The following is a 26,809-nucleotide window of genomic DNA, read 5'->3' as shown; positions in this document are numbered from 1 at the left end:
CCGAGATTAATTTTTAAAATAATTACCTGTCGCCGTTGTGGGGTCGATTCGGCTTGTGACGTTGCAAATTTAATGAATTAAACGTGTACTCATACTTAAAAGGATCGTGCTCTGATACATGTAAATTCATTCTGTTTAGGTTCTCTATTGAGAACACAGGTGGACCCGATACGTGACACCACCGCCCGCCACCGCGTCCGTCGGTATTGAAACGTCGACCGAGCCAGGTCTGATAGCGTGCGTATGTTGCATGTGGCATCAATAGTTAGTACGACGTAGCAGGCATACCGTTTTCCTGGCGCTGAATGTAAATTTTCTTTAGGAGGATGTACCAGTTAGCTAAAGCCAAAGCATTAGCATGTAACGCTTAAAAGAGATCCTTCATCTCCTATGTGAAAGGGTCTGTCTGATCAATAAGTGGCTTCACGGGACGTTGCGAGCCATCCCTAATTGTTGCAACTAGGGAAGTGAAGGGAACATCCCTAGTTACAAGAGACCGTTGCCTCGATCTCACCTTCATTCCGACACGAACTAGACGTCACCACGCCCTGCAGTTTTTGAAGGGTGCGTAACTCGCCATGGTTACCCGCCGAGTCCTGACACTGCTCGCCGTCGTCCTGTGCTCGGCCCAAGCGCGATATCGTTCGTATTCGCGAGAAGAGCTCGCCGAAGGCGCTGACGCAATCACGCTGAGCTACTCCGCGGTCTCGGCACGATGTCTCGAGTACGACTACACGATGCAGGTCGAGTTTCGATCGACCCAGAGCGGAGGCTTTGGGATGGCCGCTACGGTGAGTCTGGGGAGTTTTTTAGCTTCTACTAAGGCTTTGAGTTCTTTTTTCATCTTACGCTTCAAATAGTCATTTTTTGCCTACATCAGGCGCGACAAAAATTTTTTAAATAATTTATTAATTCTTGAAACATTAGACGGTTCGAATGCTAAAAATAGAATGTTTCTAAGCTTTCGGTGGGCTTCTGGCATGTTTGATAACTCGTTGCACCAAAAATGGTTTTCTTCCACGGAAAAATTTTTTTGTGTCAATACAGTAATTGGCAATACCTCGAGTCTAGCGCGCAGAGCGCGCATTGCCGCGCAAAAAATTTCGCCGGCCCTGTTCATGATCGTTTTTCCCGTTTGCTAGGTCACGCTCGCCGTTGTCGAAGAGTACGATGGGTCGTGGCTCGTCGAAATGGACGTTAAGAATACTCGCAAGGTCGTCAGCGAAGGCCTGGCCATCGTCAAACGTGGACAAGTGGACAGCCAACTGGAAAAGTTGTTCGCCGACGATTTCTTCTTCGTTCAAGACAGCCGAGGACTTGTTCGGTCCGTATATTATCCGAGCGACACCGATCCGGAGGCGACGGCGCTGAAAAAAGGTGGGAAGTTCGGTGGGGCTCCTTTCGGGGGATAACGAACCGTTACTCATCTAGGCATCCTCGCCGCGCTGAGCATCAACTTGACGATCAGCGACGAAGTCGAATACGAATCGGACGACGCGGACGAGAGCGGATCGCATCGCGGACGCTTCTCGATCACGCCCGGCACGCAACCGGGAGCATTTCGCATCGTCAAGACGCACAGACACGAAGACTACGCCGAATTTTCGCAAGAGAACACGAAACCAGGCGGAAGAGAAGAAGAAAGACAACATCTCGTTCATCTGGAAGACAAGAGGTACACATACATTGCGTTCTCACGAAGGATTGTTCTCAACGCGAAGTCGATCTTTTGTTTTTCTCTTTAGCTTCATTCGTTCGGCGCATCGACACATCTCCGGCTATCTGCCCCATTCCGCCAAGGGCTTGCGAGTCGACTCGGACACCCTGCATCGTCGATCGAACGCCGACTTGAACATACGCGGTCTCTCGAAATTGGAATTCGCGCGCATCTGCGACGGAGCGAGCGCGCAGCGTCGTCGCCGCCGCCGATCCGCCGGCGTCGACCTGAACGCCTATCGTCAGGACGACATCGCCGTCAAAGACAATCTGCAACGACCGGACACGACCCCAATAGCGGGAATCGGCGACGAGGAAATTCGAATGACGTCAGATCCTTTTCAATTGATGAATTGCGTGACGAAAGAAGCAGCCGTTGCCGAAAGATCCCAATGCATATTAAAGCTGATGTCCGTCATACGGAAGGACGCGATTTCCGCTCGACGCGCCGTCGACGCGATATGCAACGGCGAGAATCCGTCGTCGTTTCGCTGGCGACACGTCATCCAAGCGCTCGCCGGGTCGCACTACGGTCAAGACTGTCTCGTACGTCTGATGCGAAACGATTCGCTCGCCTCGGAACGCTTCTCCGATCTTCTCATCGCGACGCACGGCGTCGACGATCCGAATCCGCGTCTCGTCGATCATTTGAAATCGGTTACCATGACGACGACGTCGACGACGTCGGACGTATTCGACATGGATTCGCGTCACGCCGCCGCCTTGTCGTTGGGTCGGCTCGCGCGCAAGGCGAACGAGCGCGGCGACGATCCGATAGCGCGCGACATCGTCGCTCATCTCGAAGCGCGACTCGTCGCCTGTCCCGTTCACGATTCCAACGAACTGTGGAGTCAGTTCGACGATCACGCGGTCGTCTACGCGGCGGCTCTGGGCAACGCCGGTCACGACGCGAGTTTCGTTCGACTGCTCGAGTTCGCGCAGCACAATCAGACGAACGTTCGTCGCGCCGCCATCTACGGCATGCGTCACATGACGTGGACGAAAGTCGAACCCGTTTACGTTCGAATAATCGTCGATAAAAATCGTACGGAAGCGGAGAAGTTGGCCGCTATGGACGCGATGTTGAGTCACGCCGACGAGTTGAGTGGAGAGGGCGTCGAAGCGCTGGCCTCTCTCTATCACGAGTCCATTGTTCGCTATCCCGATGTGGAGAAGCACTTGAAGAATTTCTTCTCGACTCGTCTCGATGATAGATCACGTGAAGTTCTCCAACGCGGACGAATATTGACGACGGTCGAGGAGACGAAGCAACGGCATCTGACTCGAGCGAGACGCGACTCCAAGTTGGAGCAGTTTCTCGAGACGGCGCTCAAGCCGCTTGTCGATCAGGCGTTCGGCGTGAATAAGGAATTCGGTAAGGATTTCGGCGCCGATAAAGTGAAGGCGCGCTTCAAGGCCATCTTTCGCAATCTCGCGCGCGTTTATTTATCGATTTTCGACGGTCGAGTCGAATTCGATATTTTCAACGACGTCAATGCGTACGTAAGCGCGTTCGGTCTTCGTTTCGATATCGTTCACGGACGCGCCGCCTTTCAAGCGGGTCTCTCGTTCAAGAACACGATTCTCTCCAATCTGCTCAACACCGTCATTGACACGGCGGAGAAGGCGGTTGGAAGCGTGCGAAGCGCGCTCGCTCCTCTCGTCAAATTCGTCGTGAAAATTCTCGATTTTCTTGATGATACCTTCTCCAGCGTAGACAAAATTCTCGAGCCCGTGCTTCCCTTCTTGAACGTCATGGAGCAGGCGATTGGCTTTCTCGACAAGGCGATCAACGTGAGTAACGTCGCCGTCGACTTCATCAATAAGATCAAGAGCTTCATAAGTCGTGTCGGCGACCTGACGTTCGCGCGCGAAATCGTGCAAGATCTCAAGGACAAATTGAACGAGTTCGTGAAGAAGAAGTTGCAGAAGTTGTCCGATCTGTGCCACTCGATCATTCGCTACGTCACCGATCCCATCGACACGCTGAACGAGTTCGTCGAAAACGCGACGCGAATTATAGACCAAATAACTGCTATAGTCGACGCAATACCCGAAGACGTGTCGGCCGAGTTCGGCAAGTTGCTCTGCGACGTCGCCTCGGCGCTTCTCAACTACGACGACTCCGTTAAGTCGGATGAGGAAGACGATACCGGTCTTCTTGCGTCGCTCAAGGGATTCGTTGCGAAGCTTGCCGGAGTGAGAGGCGGCGGCGGTTCGAGTCCGACTATGGCATTGACTTCGAGTCCGACGTCGCCTGGTGGCGGCGGCGGCAGCTCGAGTCCAACAACGGCATTGACTTTGAGTCCGACGTCGCCTGCCGGTGGTGGCGGCGGATCGAGTCCCACTACCGCTTCTCCCGGCGACTCCTCGTCGTCCTCGTCGTCTCTTCAAGAAATACTCGATTTATCCGGCTTTTTCGATACTTTTATCGACTACGCTAGGTCCCTTGCCAGCGGCTTTCGGGACGGCTTCAAAGAGGGCGAAGCGGCGGGTAAGAAACTCGCCGAAGACTTCAAAGTTTTCGTCGGGAAAATGCGAGGAGTTCTCGTCTCGTCTCAATCGGCTATCGACGCTTTTCGCGATCAGTTGAGCGGCTATACGGCCGTCGCCGACGTCGCAGATTTCGTGAAAGATCTCGGCAAGAAGGCGCTCTTGAATCCGAGTCTCGTGGGCAAAGCATTGGGGCCCGTCAAGACGGCTATCACCAAGGTAGAAGCGCAGGTGTGCGGTCCCATCGAAAAGGGTCTCGCGACCGTGAACCGTTACGTCGAAATCGCGGTGAACACGAGTCAAGAAGCGGTCGCCAACCTGACGGACAAAGTCCAGGGTTTCCTTCGCAACGCGTCGGCGCAAGTCTTCGACGCTTTCCCCGTTAACATCAGTCTCCTTTCGACGGTCGATCTCTTCGAAATCATACAGGATCTAATGACGAGAAGCATAGAGAAAGTGTCGACGTTCATCGACGACGCCGTCATGACGCGATTCAATGAACTGGCGGAGAACTTCACGAACAGCATACGCGATTTCATAGACAGTAAGATCGAAGATTTCGCCGACGTTATCGACGAGAAACTGAAGCCAATGCAAAAGTATCTCAATGCGAGCGAAGAATTCATCAAATTCGTTCAGATGGCGCGCGACGTGAACGACGTCGTCGCGTTCGTCGGCGAAGGCGTGCCGGAAATCGTCTCGCTGACGGGCAACATCAACGACGTGCTCGACAAAACGCTCGACGTGGCGAAATGGATCAACGAGATATTAGGACACATATCGAGTTCGAAGTCGTTCGTCGAATACGCGACGAAAGGACGCGATTTCGTCACGGGACTCATCGACGAGGGATTCGATAAATTGCGATCGATTCTCGAAGGCATGCGAGACAAGCTCTTGAACTCGTTGCGAGAGGCGGCCGCCGTGGCGATCGAGTATCTCTCCGGCGGCATCGAGTTCGTTCAGAACATCATCGACGGCATAACGTCGGTCGCGAATCGCGTCAACGGTTTCATCGATTCGATTGGCTTGGTCAAGGAGGCGGCGAATAGCGTGTCGCTCTCGTTCGAAGCGTCGTGTTCGTTCAGCGGCGTCGTCGACATCGTCGTCGAATACGAGGAGAAATTCGTCGGCATGATCACGTGCTGGAACGATCTCGTCAACGCGACGACGGACACGATCGGCGAGGGTCTGATCGAAGTGACGAAGACCGCCGTTTCGCCCATAGAAGCGCTCGCCGAAAAAATCTCCAACTTCATCGGTCGATTGATTTATTTGACCGACGTCTATTTCACCGATTTAGTCGGCTACGTCACGCAGGTGTGCGGCGACGGACCGATTTCGCCCGTCTGCGGCGCCGAGCTTTTCATCGACGACGTCGAGTCGGTGATCGCCGACGCGCAGGCTATCGTCAACGATACGAAAAAGATCGCCGATTTGACGGCGGTCGTCGATAAGGTGAACGAATACGTCGAGCGCTTGGAAAATCTCACGCAGCGTGCCATCGATAAAGTGACCGCCGTTATCGACTTCGCGAAATCGGTTTCCATCGCCGATGCGGTCGCTTTGGGCAAACGCGTTCTCGATGCGCTTCTCGGCGGGTTCACGTTCGAAATCAATCTCGAGTTGCCGTCGTTGCCGTTTCGACGACGTCGTCGCGAGATTAGTACCGATCACTTGCCGTCGTTGCCCGGTCGATTGCGACGCGAAATCGACTTGGCCGGTTTTCCGTTTATGAAGGAGTTGAATCAGTTGGTGCAACTGGGAAAGACGGTCTGGTACGAAGTGCGAGACGTCGTTCTCAACGCCGTCGGCGACGTCCTCCAGGTGGCTAACAATTTCGCCAACGCTCTTCGACAAATGTGCGACTTCTTCACGACGCTCTCCGTTCCCGACGAAATATTCGATCCCGTTCTGTTCATCATCAACGAGGCGGAAAAACTGGCGATGAAACTGCAGGCGTTCTTGGAGGAAACCTTCTTTCCGCCACTCGAAGCGGCGACCGGCGTCGTCATCAAATTCCAATCGATCGTCTTCGACATCAAGGAGTTCATCAACGGGCAAATTCTCGGACGCATTCGAAGTGCCGCCGAATTCTTGTCCGTCAAAGCGCCGGAGATTTTGAAGACGGTGCGCGATTGGCTCGCGAAATTGCTACTCGTCGACGCCGGTCTCGACGCCGGCGACTTGGACGATTACACGACGTTGGGCTACTGTTCGGCCGATACGTGCGTCAACGTGCGTCCCCGATCGAGCAACTTGTATCGAAATGTCGTCTTCAAGGTCAAGTACACGCACTTGCAAGTGCTCCAGAGAAATCGCGTCTTCATTCCTGGACTATTCGAGGACTATCAAGTCGAGGGCATTTGGCCTCTCGATAAAAGCGGCACGCACTTCATTCTCTCCATGTTCGTCACCGGTGGGAATTTTCAAAAGCCGAACATTCTCGTCGTGCAGAAGAACGACGGCACCGTCCTTCGTCTCTACCGTCTCTATAAACCGGACGGGAAAATTCTTCAGGGGCCGATCGGTGTCGTCATCGCCGAAGACTGGCTCTACGTTCATAAGATCAATAAGACGACGAACGGCGACGTCGTCGGGAATCTCTACGGCATTTTGAAATCGGCTTTAGGCTCCATGACGACGCTCTCGCGCCCGGCGAACGTGAACTTCACGCTCGCGGAGAACACCGACTCGATGGGAACGGGAATGTTCTACGAAAATCGTCGCATATGGATCACCGATTATTTGGACAGCGGTAAGACGAGTCTGGGCACGACCTTTCCCAAGCATCACATACGACGAAAGAACACGCAGGAATCGTGGGTCGCCGCCTATCGAACTGATGCCAAAGGCAAAGTCGCCGTCACGAAATATCGTCCGGATAAGACGCAAGTTATCAAACCCGATCGAGTCGTCACGGTGGGCAAGAACGTCGTCGGCTTCTCCGTCTTCACCCAACTCGGCGAGACGTTCTACGCGATTCTTCGCTGCGCGCCGAAGCCCGGTTTCAGCTGCAAGTTGGAGTTCATCGAACCGTGGCCCGGCGTCAATGAGACGTATAGCGGCGTTCCCGTTCGTTTCGGGCAGGCCGGCGTGACTATTCAACGCGCCGTTCGAATGCCGTCGGGCGCCGTCGACGTGACGTTCGCCTCGGCGGGCGAAAATCTGATCGTAACGTTCAATAGCGGCGCTCAGGGCGAGCAGGCGAGACGACTCGTAACCGGCGCCGATTTGGAAGACAGTACCTTTTCCTTGGCTATTCCCGTCCTGAAGAATCGTCTCAACATCCGTGACGCCGTTTCGAGGAACGAACTCTTTCTCACTGTTCTCGGCCAGGACGTCGTCAAGCCGAGAGAGCTGATACCTCTGACGAGATCGAAGCGTCAGACCGATTTGTCGAATTGTCTCGTTGGCGAGGGAACGCTCTACGAGAAAGAGATCGAATTCTTTCGAACGTGCCAGTTCGGCTGTAAACATCGATCGATTAATCTCGGCGTCTATTTCGGCATCGTCGCCTTTTTGGATTTTTGGGCGTTGGGTAATCTTGAAGTTACGTTTCAAGCGGCTCTATGCATACTCGAACGCGAGGCGCGCGCCTCGATTATTCCACGCGCCTACATGACCGTCGGCGGTCAAGTCTCCATCCAAGCGGCGCTACTGAGAGTCGGCATACGAATAGACGTGACGCTGATGGACACCACTCTCATACCCACGCTGATTCTCCGCGTTAAAGGATCGGTAATGCAGGCGTGCGGCGAACTTAAAATCAACATTAATCCGCTCAGCGTTACCTTGAGCCTCGTCTTCGATATTCTGGGTCCTATTATCAAATGCGGCAGTTGGAAGCCGTGGTCGTGTCGCATAACAATCGGCGTTTGGTACTCGAAGACCATCGAACTGTTCCGATGGTCGGCGAATACCATATCTCTTACGCCCGTACCGGAATTGTGTCTCTCGACGCCCGATCGTACCGCTCCGGTGAAGGGAACCGTCGAAGCGAAGCAGAACGACCAGCAATCGCTCACCGCCGAGTGGTCCGATTTCACCGATCCCGAAGCTGAATATTTGCACTACTACGTCACAGCGAGGTCGACTTCCGGACCTACGCTCTTTTCCAACGAGTTCACTGACGGAGCGACTCTGACGAAGTCCGGTTTGACCTTTCAGCACGGTTCGCGCGTGACCGTCACGGTCGAGTGCCGCAATTCCGACGGAAAGAAGACGTTCGTCAGTGCTCCGTCGTTTTTCGCCGACACGACGCCGCCGAAGGTTCACGGTTTAGTCGACGGGCCTAAGGGGTCGAGCGACATCGATTACGGTTTCAGCGAGAATTCAATCAAAGCTAGTTTCGACCAAATAACCGACGAAACCGAAGTGTCGTTGATCGAGTGGGGCATCGGGACGACGAAGGGCCAGGACGACGTTCTGGCGTACGCCGAAACGAAGAAATCGGACGATCTCGCCAATAATCAGTTGACTCTGAAGCACAACACGATCTACTACGTCTCCATTCGAGCGATGAACGCTCTCGGCATCGAAGGCATCACGACGACCGACGGCATTCTCATCGATCACACGAATCCCGTCGCCGGCGTCGTCTTCGACGACTCGTTCACGTGCGACGAGGACAAGGACTATCAGATCGCGAAGGAGAGCTTCAAAGCGTGCTGGATGGGATTCAGCGATCCCGAAAGCTTTATCCATTATTACGACTGGAATTTGGCGCACTCGACCGGCACGCCGGAGTTCGACTTCATCAACGTCGCTCTCAGCTCGTACGGCTACATCAAAGATCTCAATCTAATTCCCAAGGAGACGTACTTCGTCAATTTACGAGCGTGGAATCGAGCCGGTCTCTTTACGCGAGTCCAATCCGACGGCGTTCTCGTTGACTACACGAATCCCGTCTGCTCGCAGGTCTTCGACGTCGTCGACGGCGTCGAAGGCGACTCCGACTACACGACGAAGCTGGACTCGATCACGGCGACGTGGACGTGCAGCGATCCCGACAGCGGTCTCGACACGTTCGCCGCCGCCGTCGGCACGTTCAAGGGCGGCTCGGACGTTCTTCCGTTCTCCGACGTCGGCTTCAGTCCGAACGGCACCGCTCGCGTGAAATTCGACACGTTCGTCATCAGCGGCGGCGTTCGATATCACGTCACGAGTCGCGTCGTCAACAAGGCGGGATTGTATTCGACCGAGTGGTCGGACGGCATATCGCTCGACGATACGCCGCCCGATTACGCGGACATCTACGTGCGCGACGGCGCGGGCGCGGCGCGCGCTCTCGACGTCGATTTTCAGGTGTCCGACAATACGCTGTGCGCGCGATGGTTCGGCGCGTTTGCCGATCTCCAGAGTCCCATACGGACGTACTACGTGACCGTTGTTGCAAACAACGGTAGTACCATTTACGAGGAAGCGTCGATCGGCTATCGAACGTCGACATGCGTTCCGGATTTGAGCTTGGAGACGGGTGCCATCTATCGGGTCATCGTGCGAGCGGAGAACGCCGCCGGGTTGAGTACGAGCGTCGAAACCGACGGCGTTTTGATCGACAATACGCCGCCTATGGCGGGAGATCTATACGATGGACAAGTCGTCGGCGAAGATATCGATTTCTGGCGATTTGCTACGTCGGCGTTCGGAAACTATCGATCGTGTCTGTCGTACGACACGGCAGACTTCTGGCCTCTCGACAGTTTGAATTTGCCGGAGAAGCAGCCCTGTTTCACGTACCAGTTCCGCGACGAAGAGAGCGGCATCGGTTACTTGGAGACGAACGTTATAGACAACACTGGCAAGGAGATGACGACGTGGCAGTACACCGAAGCCCGTTTCGATTGGATGGGCCGAACGATTGCTGGAGTCCACAACGGTTTCTATCGTTTTGCACTGCGAATATACAACGGTGCGGGAAGCTTCATCGAAGTCTATTCGAACGGAACGCGCATCGATACGACGCCACCCGTACTGACCAATCTCATCGAATTCAACTACACTGGAGTCGGTCCTCGAAGCGACATTGACTATCTCACCCAAGACGACATCGACGTTGGCGCCAGCTGGGACGTCACCGAAGACGTGTCGGACATCGTGCACACCGATTGGGCGATCGGATCGTACCGCGGCGGCAGCGACTGGCTCGATCACACGACCGTCGTCGGCGGCGATCCGCACTACATGTTGACGAGCTTGTCATTGGGTCGTCGATACTACATAATGGTTCGCGTGACGAACGCCGCCGGCTTGGTGACCAAGGTCTCGACGGACGGTTTCATTATCGACTACGTAGCGCCGGTGAAGGGATACGTTCAAGACGGCTGGGGCGAGTTCGACGCCAGGTATCAGTCGACGAATCGTACGGCGTGGTGCAAGTGGCGATGGATCGACGATTACGAGTCCGGCATAGCGGACATGAAACTCGGCATCGGTAGTACGTTGAACGACACGGACGACGTCTACGGCGAGTATAAGGATTTGACCGTTTTCGATGTCGCCGCGGAGAGATCCGTTCTCACCGGACTCAGTCTTTACTCGGGAATTTTGTACTATTGTCACGTCAAAGCGACGGATTTCGTCGGTTTGTCCACCGTTTCGTCGTCCAACGGCATCACCGTCGACGTATCGGCGCCGATCTGCTTGGGAAGCGTTTACGAAGGTTACCAGAATGAAATCGACTTTTCCGCTGTCAGAGGTCTTCACGTCGCTCGCTGGGACGAATGCGTCGATCCGGACACCGATATCTTACAGTATCTTCTCGGTATTGCTACGAATGTGACCGGCCCCGATCTCGTGCTCGCCTATCCGTTCCGAAGTTTCGGTAAGTCGACTGTCGGTCCCTACTTGGGCGTCGATCTTCAACACGCCGTCACTTACTACTCCGCCGTTCGTGCCGTCAACTTTGCCGGTTTGACGACTACCGTCATTTCGGACGGCGTGACCATCGACTTGACGCCGCCTCACTGCTACAGCATCGGCGACGGACAAGAAGGCGACGTTGACTACGAAACTCAGCCCGGTTTCATCGCCGTCAATTGGAATTGCACCGAAGACATCACCGAGATCAATATGACGTGGACGATTGGACTCTATCCTGGCGGTTCGACCCTATTGCGAAAATACGTCGACGTGAACGCCGGCGTCGCCATCAATCGCGACATTATCCTCCAAGAAGGGGTCACCCTCTTCTCGACGCTCATACTTCTCAATACGGCCGGTCTTCGCACGGTCAACACGACGGACGGTATCGCTGTCGATTCGACCCCGCCGATTGCCAGTTTCGTCAAGGACGGTTTGAACCCGGCGCGAGACGCTGACTTCCAGTCGAGCGTCAGCCAAATCTCGGCCAATTGGCTCATCAGCGATATTCAGAGTGGCATCTTGTATTACGACGTAGAAATTATTCCACCGCCTCTCAGTGGCAACACTGTCACGAAAGTCGTCGGAGCCAATCAAGTAACTATCGATGCAGGACTTCAACCGGGCGGTTTCTATCAGATCAAGGTGACCGGGTACAACGGTGCCGGTCTCTTCGCGAGCGCGACGTCGGACGGAATTATCATCGATCCGACGCCGCCGAATTGCACGTACGTCTTCGACGGCGCTCGTCAAGGCTTCGACTACCAATTCCAGTCGTCCGGCGCGCCGTTGGGAGTCAATTGGGATTGCGCCGACGACGAGTCGAACATCACGTCCATACGTTGGTTCGCGGTGAACGACAAGACGAGCGTTTCGACCGAAGTGATCGTCGACAAGGACGCGATCGTCGCCGTCGCCAGTCGACTGCAATTGGCCGAAGGCGATCGCTTCTACGCTCGTCTCGTCATCGAAAACGGCGCCGGACTGACGAAGGAGTTCCGATCGGACGGCGTCATCGTCGACTCGTCGCCGCCCGAGATATTGGACTTTACGATCGTCTACGATCCGACCGGCGAGACGTTCCTGTTGACGTGGATCGCTCGCGACAACGAGAGCGGCATCGCCGAGTCGGAATTCGGCATGGGAACGGAAGACGGGAAATACGACGTTTTGGCTTTGACTTCGGTCGGAAAGAGCTTCAGCGTCTCGACGAAAGACTTCGTGGTGGTCACTTCGCCGACGACGTATTATTTCTATTTGGTCGTTGCGAATGAGGCTAGCGCGAAGTCGAGAGAGAGCGCTATTTCTGTGAGCGATGGCACGCCGCCGATTTTCGAAGGCGACCTCACTGTGGAAATCGTTTATCCTGCGCGCAATTTCGCAGACAGCGAAACCTATATCGACGACGCGGCTCTTCTCATCGTCTGGCAGAAAATATCTGACGTCGAAACGGGCGTCGAGACGTTGTCTTGGGCTCTCATCAACACTAATTCGTCCGTTCCCGATTTCAAAGCGTTGACCTATCGAACGTTGGGCGACGTTCTCGGAGGAAATTCGGTGCAAGTGAACATGATTCGTCTTTTCAACATGAACAGTTATCAAGTCGTTTTGCGCGCGGAAAACGGCGTCGGATTGCAATCGTACGTCGCCTCGATTACCTTCAACGTGACGTTCGGCGCCTTCAAGGCGGGCTTCGTCTTCGACGGCCCCGGCTACTTCGACGAGGACTATCAACCGCACACAGTCGGAATGTGGAGTCGATGGGAACAATTTCGCGATCCCGTCTTCGGAATCAAGGCCTATTCGTGGGGTGTCGGCGTCACGCCGAACGATACGAGCATTTTGAATCTAACGAACGTCGAACTGGCCGAGAAAGCGCACAAGCTGAACGTTCTTCCTCTGGAGCACGGTGTGACGTACTACATCACCGTCGTCGCTACGAACAATCGCGATTTCACTGTCCAAGCCGCATCGGACGGCATCACTATCGACACGACGCCGGCCTATTGTCGCTATCTCGGATTTGGCTTGTCCGGAAATTTGGAGTACGTCAATTCGCTGCAGAACGTCTGGATTTCGTGGAATTGTTCCGACGACGAGAGTCCCATAGCCGAGTATAAGTTCTCCATCGGCACGTCGGCTCATTTCTCCGATTTGGTTCCTCAGACGACGATCGCGCCGGTGAATCGCTACAAGATCAAAACGCTCAACATCAGCGAAGACACGTCCACCTATTTGACGTTAACAGTGAAAAACCAAGCCGGACTCTACTTCACCGAAACCGCCGGTCCCGTCGTCTTCGACTTCCACGATCCGAACCCGGGAACGGTGACGGCGAAATGGCAGGACGACAAAATCAGCGCGAAATGGATGGATTTCCGCGACGAGAGCGGTCTCAATCGCTACGAGTGGGCAATCGGCACGTCGCCGGGAAGTGCGAACGTTCTATCGACCGCGTCCGTCGGTTTATCGACGTCGAAAGTCAGTCCGTCGATCGACGTTCAACAAGGCTCGCTCTACTACGTCACCGTCACCGCGTACGACATGGCGGAGAACTTCGTCTCCGTTCAATCGGCTCCCGTCAAAGGCGATCTGACGGCGCCGGCGAACGGCACCGTCGCCGAAGGCAGTCTCACGGACGAAATCGATTACTACACGGGAACGGGAAGCATTTACGTCGTCTGGGCCGATTTCGACGATCCGGACACTGGAATCGCCGAGTATCTCGTTTCGGTTGGGCGATCGCCGGGAGCGTCAGAACTCCAGGAGCCCGTGTCTGTCGGAACGGCTACGGAATATTATTTGGATTCGGAACGACTTACACCTGGCGTCTGGTACTACGTTTCCGTCACGGCTGTGAATGGAATAGGACTACGCACGCTGGTTTCGTCTGACGGGATACTAGTCGATCGTACTGCACCCCGAGCGGGAAGCGTGGCAATTGAAAAGACCGAAAATAGCAGTATGCATTTCGTTGGAGGAACTGGGCCGTTTACGGTCAAATGGAAAGACTTTATCGATCCGGAGAGTTCGATGGGCTACTACGTATGGTCGTTGTGTTTCGAGAATCTCGTCGAGTGCGTCGTTCCGTGGGAAAACGTTCAGAACGAGCCGGAAGTGGTTAAAGAGGGGCTGGATTTGACTCCCGGCCAGTGCTACGTCGCCAGAGTCAAGGCGTATAACAAGGCCGGGCTTTGGGTGCAAAGCATGTCGGAATCGATCGTATTCGACTCGACGCCGCCCGTAATGGGAACCGTGACGATCGGCGCAAAGAAACACGTAACGATTCAAAACGACGCGTCGGCGGTGACGGTCGTCTGGTCGCCGATAACGGACTTGGACAGCGGGCTTCAATCGATAACGGCGTGCATTGGAACGGAGCCGGAGAAATGCGACGTGAAGAGCGTCGACGTGACGCCGACGAGTCGACGCGAGGTGACGATCAGCGGATTGTCGTTGACGCAAGCTGCAACGTATTACGCGACTCTGACGGTACTAAATGGCGCTGGACTTTCGTCGGTGGCCGCATCCGAAGGCACGATAATCGACACGACTCCACCGTCTGTGGGAACGGTCATCGACGGCTACACAACCATCGATATTACATATCAGAACTTCACGACAGGCGTTCTCAGCAATTGGGTCGACTTTTTCGAAGACGTGAGTACGATTGTCGAATACCGTTGGGCCATAGGAACGTCAACGAGCCGAGACGACATTCTACCGTGGAACAGCGTCGGTTTGCGAACAAACGTTTCAGCGAACGGCTTACAAATTGCCAGCGGAACAGTCGTTTATAATTTAGTCGAAGCGATCAATAGCGCCGGTTCGAATACAACCGTCGCTTCGAACGGTTTCACCGTCGACGACACGTCGCCAGTGATATCGTCGGTGAAAATGGGCCGCAGGAGTCGTCCCTACGAGCGTTACGAACTGTGGAACGAAGAAATAGGCGCCTTCTGGGACATCGCCGATCCGGAGACGGGTATTCTGAATGTCAAGTGGTCGATCTGTTCGAACACGACGGCGCACCATTGCGTGGAAACTCTCACCGACGTCGGCACCGCGACGTCGGCCGTCAGCTCGTCGGTGACGGTGACGTTTGGCGCTTGCTACTATGTCGCCGTTCGCGTCGAGAATTGCGCGAAACTCGTTTCCTACGCCGTGTCCGAGTGCACGATATTCGACAATTCGGCGCCGGTAGCCGGCAGCGTCGTCGACAACGAAGACGGCGTCAATGTCGAGTACCAGTCCAGTAATACGACGCTTTCCGTTCGCTGGTACGGATTCGGAGACAACGAATCGTCTATCGACTACTACAGTTGGTGCATCGGTACGACTCCCGGCGCGAACGATACGCGACAGTGCGTCGACGTCTCCACGACCGATCGAGCGTCTGCTTCGGGACTCTCTCTCAAAGACGGCGTGCAGTACTTCGTCGCCGTCTATGCCGTCAACAAGGTCGGCTTGCGCAGTGTCGCCATAACTGACGGCGTCGTTGTCGACAGCACGCCGCCGGTGAAAGGTCAACAAGTCATCGACGGAACGGGAGAAACGGATATCGATTCGTCGAGCGACGATACTACAATATCGGCCAGTTGGGATCAGTTCAGCGACAACGTGAGCTTGATCAAGACATGCTACTGGTGGGCGGGCTCGTCCTACGGCGCCGACGACATTTTCAGCCGCATCGATGTCGGAACGGTGACCTCGGCGTCGTCGACTGGCTACGCGCTTCCGTCGGGAAGTTTCATTTACGTGTGCGTCGAATGCGAGAATAGAGCCGGTTTGACGTCGACGGTGTGTTCGGACGGTTATCTGATCGACACGACGCCGCCCGGCGTGGGAGCGGCTCTCTTCGACGTTCACGGAGCGACTGTGAGTGGCTACGTGCTGAGCGCCGACAACCTGACTCTCTCCTGGAGCGGATTCTACGAAACCGAAACTGAAATATCCTCGTATTCGTTTGCCATGGTCGCTCGAGAAGACAGTGCGACAGCCGAGTACATCGACGTCTCGCTTCTGACGAACGTCACTTTATCCGGCGCGGGTCTCAGCGACGGTAAGACCTATCGTGCGACGATACGAGCCTACAATCTCGTTGGACTCTATTCCGAAATCACGTCCGCCGATTTCGTCGTCCTCGACGGCACCAGTCCCGATCAGGGTCAAGTGGCCGACGGGAAACTGGAAGAGGGAAATCGCATGTATCAGTCGAACGACAGTCATCTGACGGCGCATTGGTTCGAGTTCGCCGACGCTCAGAGCGGAATCGAGGATTTCGTCGCCTGCTACGGACTCGACAACGAAACGAGAACGATCGGTTGCATGAGTGTTGGGTTGGCGACGAGCGCCGATTTCTTTGGACTCTACTTAGACAACGGACTCACGTACGCCGTCACCGTCACGGCAGTCAATCGCGTCGGTCTCCGATCGACGTCGCGTTCGGACGGCGTTCTCATTGATTTTACTCCACCCGTACCAGGCGAAGTATACGACGGAATCAAATTTGAAGACATAGACTATCAGACGACATCGACGGTGGTTTCGGCTAGTTGGACGGCGTTCGTCGACGAGGAGAGCAGTATCGACTTCTACACGTGGCAAGTAAAACTGGTCGAGCCAATTTCGCAGCAGTACATCGCCGAGACGGAAGCCGGAGCAGGCTTACATGCAATCGGTTCCAATTTCGTCTTGAATCCAGGTTCCAAACTCGTCGCTTGCGTGTCGGCAATGAACAGGGCCGGTTTGAAGTCGGAGGCGTTTTCCGACGGCGTAATGGTCGATAAGACACCTCCCATTGCCGGTCACGTGTACGACGGCGAGGAAAGCGCCGGCTACGAACAAGACTACTTTTCCGACGACAACGTGCTGCGTGCCTGGTGGAAAGACTTTTCCGATCCCGAGAGCGGTATCCTCGGTTATACGTATACGGTTTACGAGCATTCGTTCAACGTTGAAGGCGGTTTTTGGTCGGACGGAATTGCAGTGCAGACGACTACGGATTTGACAGAGCAAACGAACGTGGTTATACCGCTTGTCATTAACGTTACTATGGGCGGTCGGTACACTGTGGAAATCACGGCGCGAAATCGTGCCGGTCTCGAAACGTCGGCCGTTTCCGACGGCGTCAGACAAGTGCCCATCGAAATGTGCTTCAGCGCCGAGACGTACGACGGCTATCGCTTCGCCGTCAATGCGTCGAGTTCGGAAGACGGCATCGGCGGTGCCATTCGCTTGACGTCGCCCGGAGAAGTGTTGTGCCAATCGAACTACTCGCATTTGAATCTTCCTCCGCGCACCGGCTTCTCGTGGACCATCTTCCAGGATTCGGGCAATGAAACCACTAACGTGACGGCAGCTGAAGCTATTGACGACAACGCTACGAGCATTGTTATCCTGAATTCGACGACTATCGGTGCCTATACGCCGACGTATTCGCCGTGTTGTCGCGGTGTCGGAGAACTGCCGATTTCCGTGACGACTCCCGACGCCACTTTGTCGTTTGTCAGCTTAACCGGTCCGACGACGACCCGACTCATATCGAGGAACCGTTTCGTCGTTGCTAACTTGCAATACGTCGCCTTCGTTTGGGAAAGAGATACGTCGAAAGTGCAAGTGTTTCCTGTGACGGCGAGCGGAGATTTGCCCTCAGTTATTGGCGAAGAACTCGTTATCGTTGTATATAATGATAAATTGTTGTTCTTCAATGCCTCGTCGGAGACGGCGATTCGACTCGAGCCCTTGACTTTGTCTGCGTTTTCACCGTCAGCAATTCGTTTTGATGTTTCGCCGTCAGTAGCTCGTGTTGATCCGCGTCCAGTTGAAATTGTCAATTCCCGTTATCCAAACGAAACCATTACGATTGATCTGGTTGTAGTACTTTCTGACAACTCGTATCGTCTGTATTGCGGCTCGGTTGCCTTTTCGTCAGGCGCTTCAGTTTGGCAAGCAGCGACCGATATCGCTACAACAAACAACGTACAGATATCTCGAAACGAATTTGGTCAACTTGCCGTCGCCCAGCCGTCAGCAGGCGTTGTCACTGTCTATTCATCAAACAGCGGCAGTTTGAGCGTTCTTACTTCGATGTCGTCAGCCACTGTTTTGGGATTTCCGAGAACTCTAACAGCAGCAAGATTGTTTCCTCACAGCAATAGAATCGCTGTCATTTCAGCCAACGGCGAGTGGAATTTGTTTTCGATCACGTCATCAGGAGTTGTTGGTCGTCTCTGTCATTTTAACGGAAGCGTATCTTCTTACGACGACATTATGGAGATCGATGAAACAGCAGACGGCGCTCACGTTTTGAACGCGGTATCCGACGAAGGCGGCACGTCCGTGACGTTGGTGAAGAATATGGGGGACAGAGCGTATTGTCAGCACGTGGGTATCATCCAAGTGGATATGAGCAACGGTGCAAGAATAACGTCCGCAAGTATCCGAGACCAAGTCATCGCCTTCGCCTTCAACACGACAAACGATTCGTCTCCGCGACTTCATCTCGCGTCCTTCTGCTGGCCCAATAGCGCTCGTTCCCGCACCAACGCAAGGGAGTTCTCGTTGCAGTGCCGTCCGTGCGCCGACGGAAAACGAAGCTCCGGCGGAACTCAGGACGATTGCACGACATGTGCACAGAGTCAGTGTCTAGCCGAAGATCAATCCTACATAACCATGTGGGCGTCTCCTCTCGATCTCGAACTCGACGGAGAATATCACATCGAAGTGACGGCAGAAGACGAAGCCGGGCAGCTAGTCACTCACGAATCTCAAACTCTCACCGTCGACTTTACTCCGCCCGTCGCCGGCGAAGTATACGACGGAAAAAATCAAACCGATTTGGATTCGTCCAGCATGGCCGACTTCGAATTGACGGTCAGCTGGGGCGGTTTCTACGACGGCGAATCGGAACTGAAGGAATACTGGTGGTGCGTAGGAACGGCACCCGGCCTCTGCGACGTCGTGGACTTCGATTCGGTTTCGGGAACCACCGAAGAAGTCGTCTGCACGGCTTGCGTGTTCTCTATCGGAGTCTGGTACTACTCCACAGTCGTAGCCGTCAATTGGGCGCGACTTAATGCCTCTAGCAGTTCGAACGGATTCATCATCGATCCGACGCCACCCGTCGTTCATTTCGTCCGCGACGGATCAAACGGATCGGTCGATATAGACTCCCAATTGAGTACGGATTATTTGAGGGCTTACTGGTCGGCTCACGACAACGAAAGTGGCATCTCGGAATACATGATCGCCGTGGGAACGACGCCGACGACCGCGGACGTTCGCGACTACAAATCGGCCGGAAACGACGTCGAATGGATTGTCGGCGATCTGGTTCTCGAACAGAAGGCAACCTATTACATCTTACTGAGAGTTTACAACGGCGCCGAGATGTTCACATTTGCTGCCAGCGACGGGGTTCTGATAGGCAAAGCGGAGGTTGAAACGGAAGAGGGCACTTCGATCTATCTAGGAACGACGCCGGTTAATGTCGATCTCGATATCGGTAACGCTACAGCGCTGCCTCCTGGGTCGGAGGGATCGACCGGTGCCTTGCGGCTCGAGCCCGATGCCTCTCCGCCAGGCATCATTTTAACGGTTGAGTCCACTTCGTCGTCGAGAAGAAGACGTCGCTCTACCATTCAGCAGATCAATCCGAGCGCCAATATTCCCTCTGGAGCTGTGCGGGTAAGTAAACGTTTTCGCGTAGAAGACCCGTTTTTTGACTTCCAAACAACGCGTCTGTGAGGTCCCAAAGGGGCCTCACTTCACTACCACCTAGCAGGGATTGCAAATCGTCTACTATTCCTCGATTCCTCGCACCCAATGCACTAATACTATCCCTTTGTCTTCCTCAAAACCTTCATGTTTGCTTTGCGATTAAATTTATTACGATAACGGATAGAAGTCTAGAATTTGAAGAGGTCTTTGTCTGCTCGTAGCCCTCTCCTGTTGTCAATTTATCCTCACGCACACACCACTAAATCTGAATGTTTTATTTGTGCGTAGGATCTTTTGTATGGCGACTACACCGTCCTTCTGTCGTCGTCAAATCCGTCGGCTCTGATGGATCCACCGGCTTCTCTAGACACAGCCTACAACACCCAGTCGATGCTGGAAGCTAATCCGAATGTCACCCATCATGCCGTCGATCCTGAAACAATCGAACCAGTCGTCCATCTCTGGAACGGCACCCATTGGCTGCTACCTCAACAGGAAGTAGACAAGGAAGAAAGAACAGTCACTGCCTTCATGGCACACGTTCCCTCAGTGCAAGTAGCCCTATTTTTCAGCTACCCGCAACAATACGGCGTCTTCCATTTCGACGACACTCACTTGTGCGGATGGTTCGGCCAGAATTCCATATCCGTGACCGTACGACGATCGTTTGGCTTTGTCGGCACGGCAACCGTCAATTGGAGCGCCGAACCTCTCGCCGGCTTCGGTGTCTCCGCCTCTCAAACGGGGACTCTCTCCTTCGTCGAGAGCCAACAGACCGCAGTCCTCCAACTCAACGTCAGCGACGTGACGGGCTTTTCGTCGGCGACAGTGCAAGTTCGTCTCGTCAGCGTCTCCCAGCCGGCGTTAATCGACACCGAACGCTACTTCACCATCGTCATTCTCGCGTCGACGAATCATCCCTTCGGCGTCGTCGAATTCACCGAAATTGAACCGAGCATTACAACCCCCGAAGTGGTGACGACGTTCCGCTACAGCGTGGAGCGCCGCTGCTCGCGCGCCGACGTCGCCCTGTCCACGATCGCATTCAAAACCGAAGTATGGGACTTGGAAGGCAACGAAGTCACCGGTCAGATTTCCCTACTGAGACCCGAGTGGCAGATTTTCGACGGCGGCAAGCAAACAATCGAATTCACGATCGTTGACGATAACGTACCAGAGTTGAACGCCTCGTACGTCGTCGGTCTCACCTATGCCAGGCCAACCGATGCTGCCGTTGGATACAACAGCAAAATTCGCGTCGACGTCACGGAGAACGACGACGCTCGCGGTGTCGTTGAGTTCGTCAGCGACGAGACGACGGTTATCGAGAGTGACGGCGGCGTCGTTTCCGTGCCCGTCGTTCGTCGAAGAGGAATGTACGGCGACATCGAAGTCATTTGGAGGGGTGTCGATGGAACGGCAATCAGTGGCGACGATTTCTCCTTGCTCGACGGCTTTAGTCTCAACTACCCGGAGGGCGGCAACTTGACGTACATCCAAGTTGGAATCGTCAATGATACGATCCCCGAGGAAATCGAAGAATTTACTCTTGAATTAGTCGAAGCGAGGGACGGTTCTCGACTCGGAAATATCACTACTCATCGGATTAGAATTATACCGATTAACGATAACGCGCCCGTTTTCGCGGTCAAGACGACGTCCGTTGTCATTCAGGAGGCAGACGTCATCAAAAGCAATTACGTCATCTACAGGGTGTTAGCTTCTGATGCAGATCCGGGTTTGAATGGGCTACTACGCTACAACATATCCGGCGGCAATTGCTCGTTTTTGGAAGTCGACTCATTGTCGGGAGACGTCTTCTTCCCACAGCCGATTCTCGCAGTTGTCCAACGACGGTATTGCTTGGTGGTCGTCGAGGCGACCGATTCGGCGTACGCGCCGCTTTCCGACACCATGGAGATTCACGTGACCGTCAACTATTCGTACAGCTGTCCACCGGGAGAGTTTTCCAACACGAGCTTTTTGCCTTGCGACGACTGTCCACTCGACACGTACCAGCCCTTGTTTGGCGCTCGAAACTGCATGCCTTGTCCGACGGACTATTTCACTGAGAACGCCGGTACAGTTATGCCAAACGAGTGCAGAGGTAATTCAACTTTGCGTACACCTTGATTGTACTAGCTAACTAACAGTGTCTTTTCTTTACAGCTCCTTGCGCTCCAGGATACTACGCTATGGGTCACGGATTAGAACCGTGTCAGCCCTGTCCTAAGGGTACGTATCAGGAGAGCAGTCGAGGTCGAAATTGCACGAAATGTCCGCCGTTTACGTACACGTTCAACGAGATGTCGATCAGCAATGCATCTTGCGTCGGTACGTCGTCGAATCACTAATCGCCTATTAATTAATTTATATTCTAACATCTCCTCTTAGCTGATACAGATGAAGATACCGTTCCTGACATCGTCGACAATTGCCCGCTCGATGCCAATACGGATCAAAGTGACGGAGACAGCGACGGTCGTGGCGACGCGTGCGATTGCGACAGCCGACCTTGCACCAACCCCGATCCGAATCCCGGGTGCAATGAGGTCAACGAGACGATCGAGTGCGACTGCTCGCTTGGACGAGGCGGTGCGCGCTGCGAAAAGGAAGTCGACGAATGCGAGACGAACGACTGCGCGGCCGGCTCGACGTGCGAAGATCTTTTCGCTCTCTACATGTGCTGGTGTCCGCCGGACAAGTGGGGATTCCACTGCGTTTACGACAATCCCATGAGAGCGAGTGTCGTGGAGAATGCCGACCTGAGCACTTTCGTAGCAAATTACACGTCTGAAGCGAACGATCACGATATCTACAGCTCTCCAAGTTTCACGCATGAAATCGTGTCTGGCAACGACCTTGGGTGGTTTAACATCAGCGGTGACTCGGGGCTGGTTACCGTCGCCGGAGACGTCGACAGAGAAGTTCAATCGGTCGTCAACCTGACCATTTCCTTGACCGAAGATCGCGAAATGGGTGACTTGTATGGACGCTCGACGCAGTATCACCTGGTAATTCAAATTCTCGACGAGAACGACAACACTCCCACGTTCGATCAGAGCCCTTGGCGCGCAACTTTGGAAGAAGGCGCACCGAGTGGAACGCACGTTGTGACCGTCGACGCCACTGACGATGACGTGGGAACAAATGCGATGATTACGTACGCTATCGACAGTGGAAACGACATGGGCTATTTCGTTATTGACGAATATACTGGCGTTATCACCCTTAACAGCACGTGGACGTGGAACGGAGAGATCAAGTTCGTTTTAGGTGTAACGGCCGTGGACGCTGGAACGCCTCCTAGAAAGGGGTATTCCGAAGTCATTATCTGTGTTGCTGGAAGCGAAGGAGATAATTGCGATAAAGGTATTTTGTACACTCCTTTCTATTCTGTTTTTTTTAAATCAAACTCTCTTTCTAGACATCGACGAATGCGCGTCTTCGCCTTGTAGTTCTAATACGAAGTTCTGTGAAGACCTTTCAAACGACTTCAGGTGCGTGTGCCAGGATGGATATGCGGGAAAAAAATGCAACGAGCGTAAGTTATTTGAACGAAGTTAGACTGTGGAATTCACTTTAATTTTTTTCTGCAGCCGACTTGCCATGCTTGGGCAAAAAGTACGACTGCGCGGAATACGTTGCCTGTGCGCATCGCGCGTTCACCTGCGACAATTCTTTCTTCAACAACGTCTTGCAGCCGCTTTGCTCGATGACGAATAGCTCGTGGATTCAGAATGCGACCGCGTGTCTCATCGAGTCGTCAGAACAATTCATGGCCGACAAATTCGCTTTCAGAAGCCGACCTCCGTTCGATTCCGAATGCCGCAACTTCGCCCGATACATGCATCGCGAGCAGAAACGATGCTTCGGCTACAAACTTTGCACGTCGTCGATTAGCGAATACGAAGCGTCCGCAGTGAACAAAGCACTGGGGACGGATCAAAACCGCTTGCAGCTACTTCGACTCGCGAAAAAATGCCCTAAAGCCTCCGATGGCCAAACCAAAGTCGTTTCAGAAATATCAGAAGAAGGTTTCACGATGTGCTTCACTATTCCCGCCGGCACATTCACCCAGCACTCCCTTGAATTCGAACGCATCGAATCTCTCATCGACGGTGTTTACGTTGGCGAGTCGACGGAAGATGCCTGTCGTCCATGGTTGAGCAAAGGGTCAAGAAAACGTCGCCAATCGGAAAGCCGACATCGTCGCTCGGTCAACGACACGACGACCGAACCGCCAACCGCCGCCGATTCTTCCGATTTCATCGAGTTCCGATCCAATTCGACGTCCTCCGACGAGGTGTGTCAGAGCGGCACTCTGAACGGCGCCGGACAGAATGTCTCGGCCGTGTGCACGGAGTGCGGAAACGGCGTCGCCGAGAAACTGAGCGACGGCGTCGAACAATGTGACGACAACAACACGGTGAGCGGCGACGGTTGCTCGTCGAATTGCACTATGGAAACCGGATACGATTGTACGGCGGAGGAAGGCGAGTTGAGCGTGTGCTACGCGAAGTCGTGCGGCGACGGGATCCGCGTCGGTGGCGAAGACTGCGACACGGGCGGAGCGATCGGATGCGAGAACGTCACCTGCACCGTTTCGGTTGGATTCAGCTGCGTCACGCCGGCGTACGGTCTCAGTACGTGCAGCGCGGTTTGCGGAGATGGGCTCGTCGTTGGAAGCGAGGAGTGCGACGACACGAATACGGCGAGTGGCGACGGTTGCAGTTCGAGTTGCGCGGTCGAGATCGGGTACAACTGCTCGTCGTCGTTCGCTAACGGAACGTCGATTTGCGAGTTGAAAGACGGCTTCAATTGCACGGGAGGATGTTCGTTGTGCGGCAACGGAATTCGCGAATTGCCGGAAGAGTGCGACGACGGCAATATCGACAATTTGGATGGATGCAATTCGGTTTGCCAAGTGGAAGAGCTGTTCGATTGCACGACCCCCATCGGCGATTTGAGCACGTGCGTTCATTACGCAGTTGACCTCGATCGCAAGGATAATACGACGCTGAATCACGTCATTTGGTACACGAGGCAAAAGGAGTTCGTTTTCTTGGTTGATCCGGAACTGATCGACGCAAGCCGAATTGGCGATGGCGTATGGGCTAGAAAAAAAATTGTCACTGTTTGACGACCAATTTTTTTAGGAGTGGTCGGCAATCGAGTTCATTTTGGAGAATAAGAACGAGGATCTAGTTCTAAAGGAACAGGTATTTAGCAAATAGGGGGATCTACAGGCAATCTTGGTCAATTTTTTTTGTAGATTGATTTTGATTGGCAAGAAGCTGTACGAGATTATAAACGCTTTACTTTTGCCGAAGCATCAGCTATAGCAGGAAATGTGCAGACGTCTTTTATTATTCCAGGAGGCGACGTTAATAAGTAAGTGCTTTGTTTGTGGAAGCACATTGGACTACCAGATTCTGATCTTTTTTCTACTAGGCCGTCGCTTCTAATTGAGCCGAGGTCTGGCATGACGGTCAGTCTGAGAGACGTCCTTCTTCTCGTTGCCTACAAACACGACTGTCCAACTCTCCCGGCAGACAACGTTACCAGGTGAACCTGACAGTATCCGTGAGTCCTATCGCACAAAAATTCGTTTTTATAGAATCATAAGTATGATCGTGGAAGACACAAACGGCGCTCGCACACCACTTGTAGAAATCGAAGTGACGTTTGTTTCTACAAATGACCACGCCCCCAACATCACTGTTTCAAGTGAAAAAGCCCATGTTTATGCCTCATGTTTTTGCTACCTTGGTAATGTTTAGGTTCGGTTACATACTTTACGGAAGGCAGTCCTACAGCTGTTAACGTCGTGCCGAACAAAAGTCTTCGGATCACTGACCCTGATCATCCCCAGTACGAATGCATGAGAAAGACTTGCGTAGAGTCTAGACTAACGGGAATATGTGTTCAGCTATGCTATACAGTGGGCTAACGTAATTTTGTTGTGCTTGGAATGCGACAATGAGATGCTGATGCTGGGCTCTTCGGCCGATGGAGTAAACGTGCAGGTAGGAGAAACTAAAAACCCGTTCACACTGGAGACTTCTTACCGGGACAGTTTGAAGTCACCTGTTTGAACGGGCTTGGGGTTCTTTCGTTCATTTCTAATGATGTTTATTAGTACGATGCCAGCACTGGCACATACAGCCTGAGGGGAAATTCGTCTTTGCACGTGTACCAAGGTCTGCTTAACGATATCACCTACATCAACAGGTTTGTCGCATTGTGTACTTTTGCTTGGCTAACTGTAACATTACTGCAGTGCTATTGAGCCATTGAGGCCACTCAATCGTTCGGTTACAATCACTGTCTCAGACGGAACTTACAACACGACCATCGATTTAACGTGAAATCATTTCTCTCGTTAGCTCTGTCCTTTGTCAAGTTTGTTTTAGAATTGTGATCATCAATGTCAACGATCGTCCCGTGCTTCTTCTCAACGGGAAAAATGTGACACAACTCGTCTTCAGAGAAGGCGGTGACAGCGTTTTACTCGCTGACGGCATACGGGTTTCTGACGAAGACGTTGAAGATTACATAACGAGGTAAATAGAAGGTTGATAACCCAAGCTACTTGCATGTGTATCTTCTCTTCCGTTCGCAGCGCTACCATTCGAATTGACTACGGAATCAACGGTCTGGTGTATAGCGACTTCTTGGCAATGAACGAAACTTTGCTTCCTTCTGGACTTACGACAACTTTCTTGTACCCTACGATGGTAAAACACCACGTTGCTGCCGCCTATAATTTGGTTGCGATATTGTTCAACTCAGACTATCCGTGGCATGGGAACACCGGCGCACTACAGCATCGCTTTGTCGGCTATCAGCTTCTCGAATCTGAATTCCGCACCGGCTAACATTGATGCCTATCCGAGGTTAGTCAGTCGCTCAAAGCTTGTCATCTACATGTATAGCATTTCTGCTTTTTGCAGACTTGTTATTTTCACTGTGCGTGATCATCGACTAGCCAGCTATGAATTGCAAACTAATG

At 53.5% G+C, this 26,809-nt stretch overlaps 1 protein-coding gene across 1 annotated transcript in view; it reads left to right on the top strand.

Moving 5' to 3' along the window:
• Positions 1 to 126: 126 nt before the first annotated feature.
• LOC136195853 (uncharacterized) overlaps positions 127 to 26,809 on the top strand; it is a 30,507-nt gene continuing 3,824 nt past the window's right edge. The window contains exons 1-22 of the mRNA XM_065985328.1: positions 127 to 227; positions 323 to 791; positions 1,143 to 1,377; positions 1,432 to 1,675; positions 1,746 to 19,761; positions 20,083 to 21,901; positions 21,964 to 22,128; positions 22,189 to 23,166; positions 23,222 to 23,338; positions 23,394 to 24,904; positions 24,954 to 25,016; positions 25,070 to 25,188; positions 25,249 to 25,362; positions 25,415 to 25,524; positions 25,578 to 25,668; positions 25,727 to 25,823; positions 25,937 to 26,028; positions 26,078 to 26,161; positions 26,211 to 26,360; positions 26,420 to 26,534; positions 26,590 to 26,693; positions 26,751 to 26,808. Coding sequence (XP_065841400.1) covers positions 579 to 791; positions 1,143 to 1,377; positions 1,432 to 1,675; positions 1,746 to 19,761; positions 20,083 to 21,901; positions 21,964 to 22,128; positions 22,189 to 23,166; positions 23,222 to 23,338; positions 23,394 to 24,904; positions 24,954 to 25,016; positions 25,070 to 25,188; positions 25,249 to 25,362; positions 25,415 to 25,524; positions 25,578 to 25,668; positions 25,727 to 25,823; positions 25,937 to 26,028; positions 26,078 to 26,161; positions 26,211 to 26,360; positions 26,420 to 26,534; positions 26,590 to 26,693; positions 26,751 to 26,808 — 24,495 coding nt within the window. The 5' untranslated portion in view covers positions 127 to 227; positions 323 to 578. The remainder of the gene's footprint in view (positions 228 to 322; positions 792 to 1,142; positions 1,378 to 1,431; positions 1,676 to 1,745; positions 19,762 to 20,082; positions 21,902 to 21,963; positions 22,129 to 22,188; positions 23,167 to 23,221; positions 23,339 to 23,393; positions 24,905 to 24,953; positions 25,017 to 25,069; positions 25,189 to 25,248; positions 25,363 to 25,414; positions 25,525 to 25,577; positions 25,669 to 25,726; positions 25,824 to 25,936; positions 26,029 to 26,077; positions 26,162 to 26,210; positions 26,361 to 26,419; positions 26,535 to 26,589; positions 26,694 to 26,750; position 26,809) is intronic.

This window comes from Oscarella lobularis, chromosome 15 (assembly GCF_947507565.1).
Source record: "Oscarella lobularis chromosome 15, ooOscLobu1.1, whole genome shotgun sequence".
In the NCBI taxonomy this organism is placed as follows: domain Eukaryota; kingdom Metazoa; phylum Porifera; class Homoscleromorpha; order Homosclerophorida; family Oscarellidae; genus Oscarella; species Oscarella lobularis.
The sequence above is the reverse complement of the archived record's forward strand: the minus strand, read 5'-3'. Positions and strand labels throughout refer to the sequence as shown.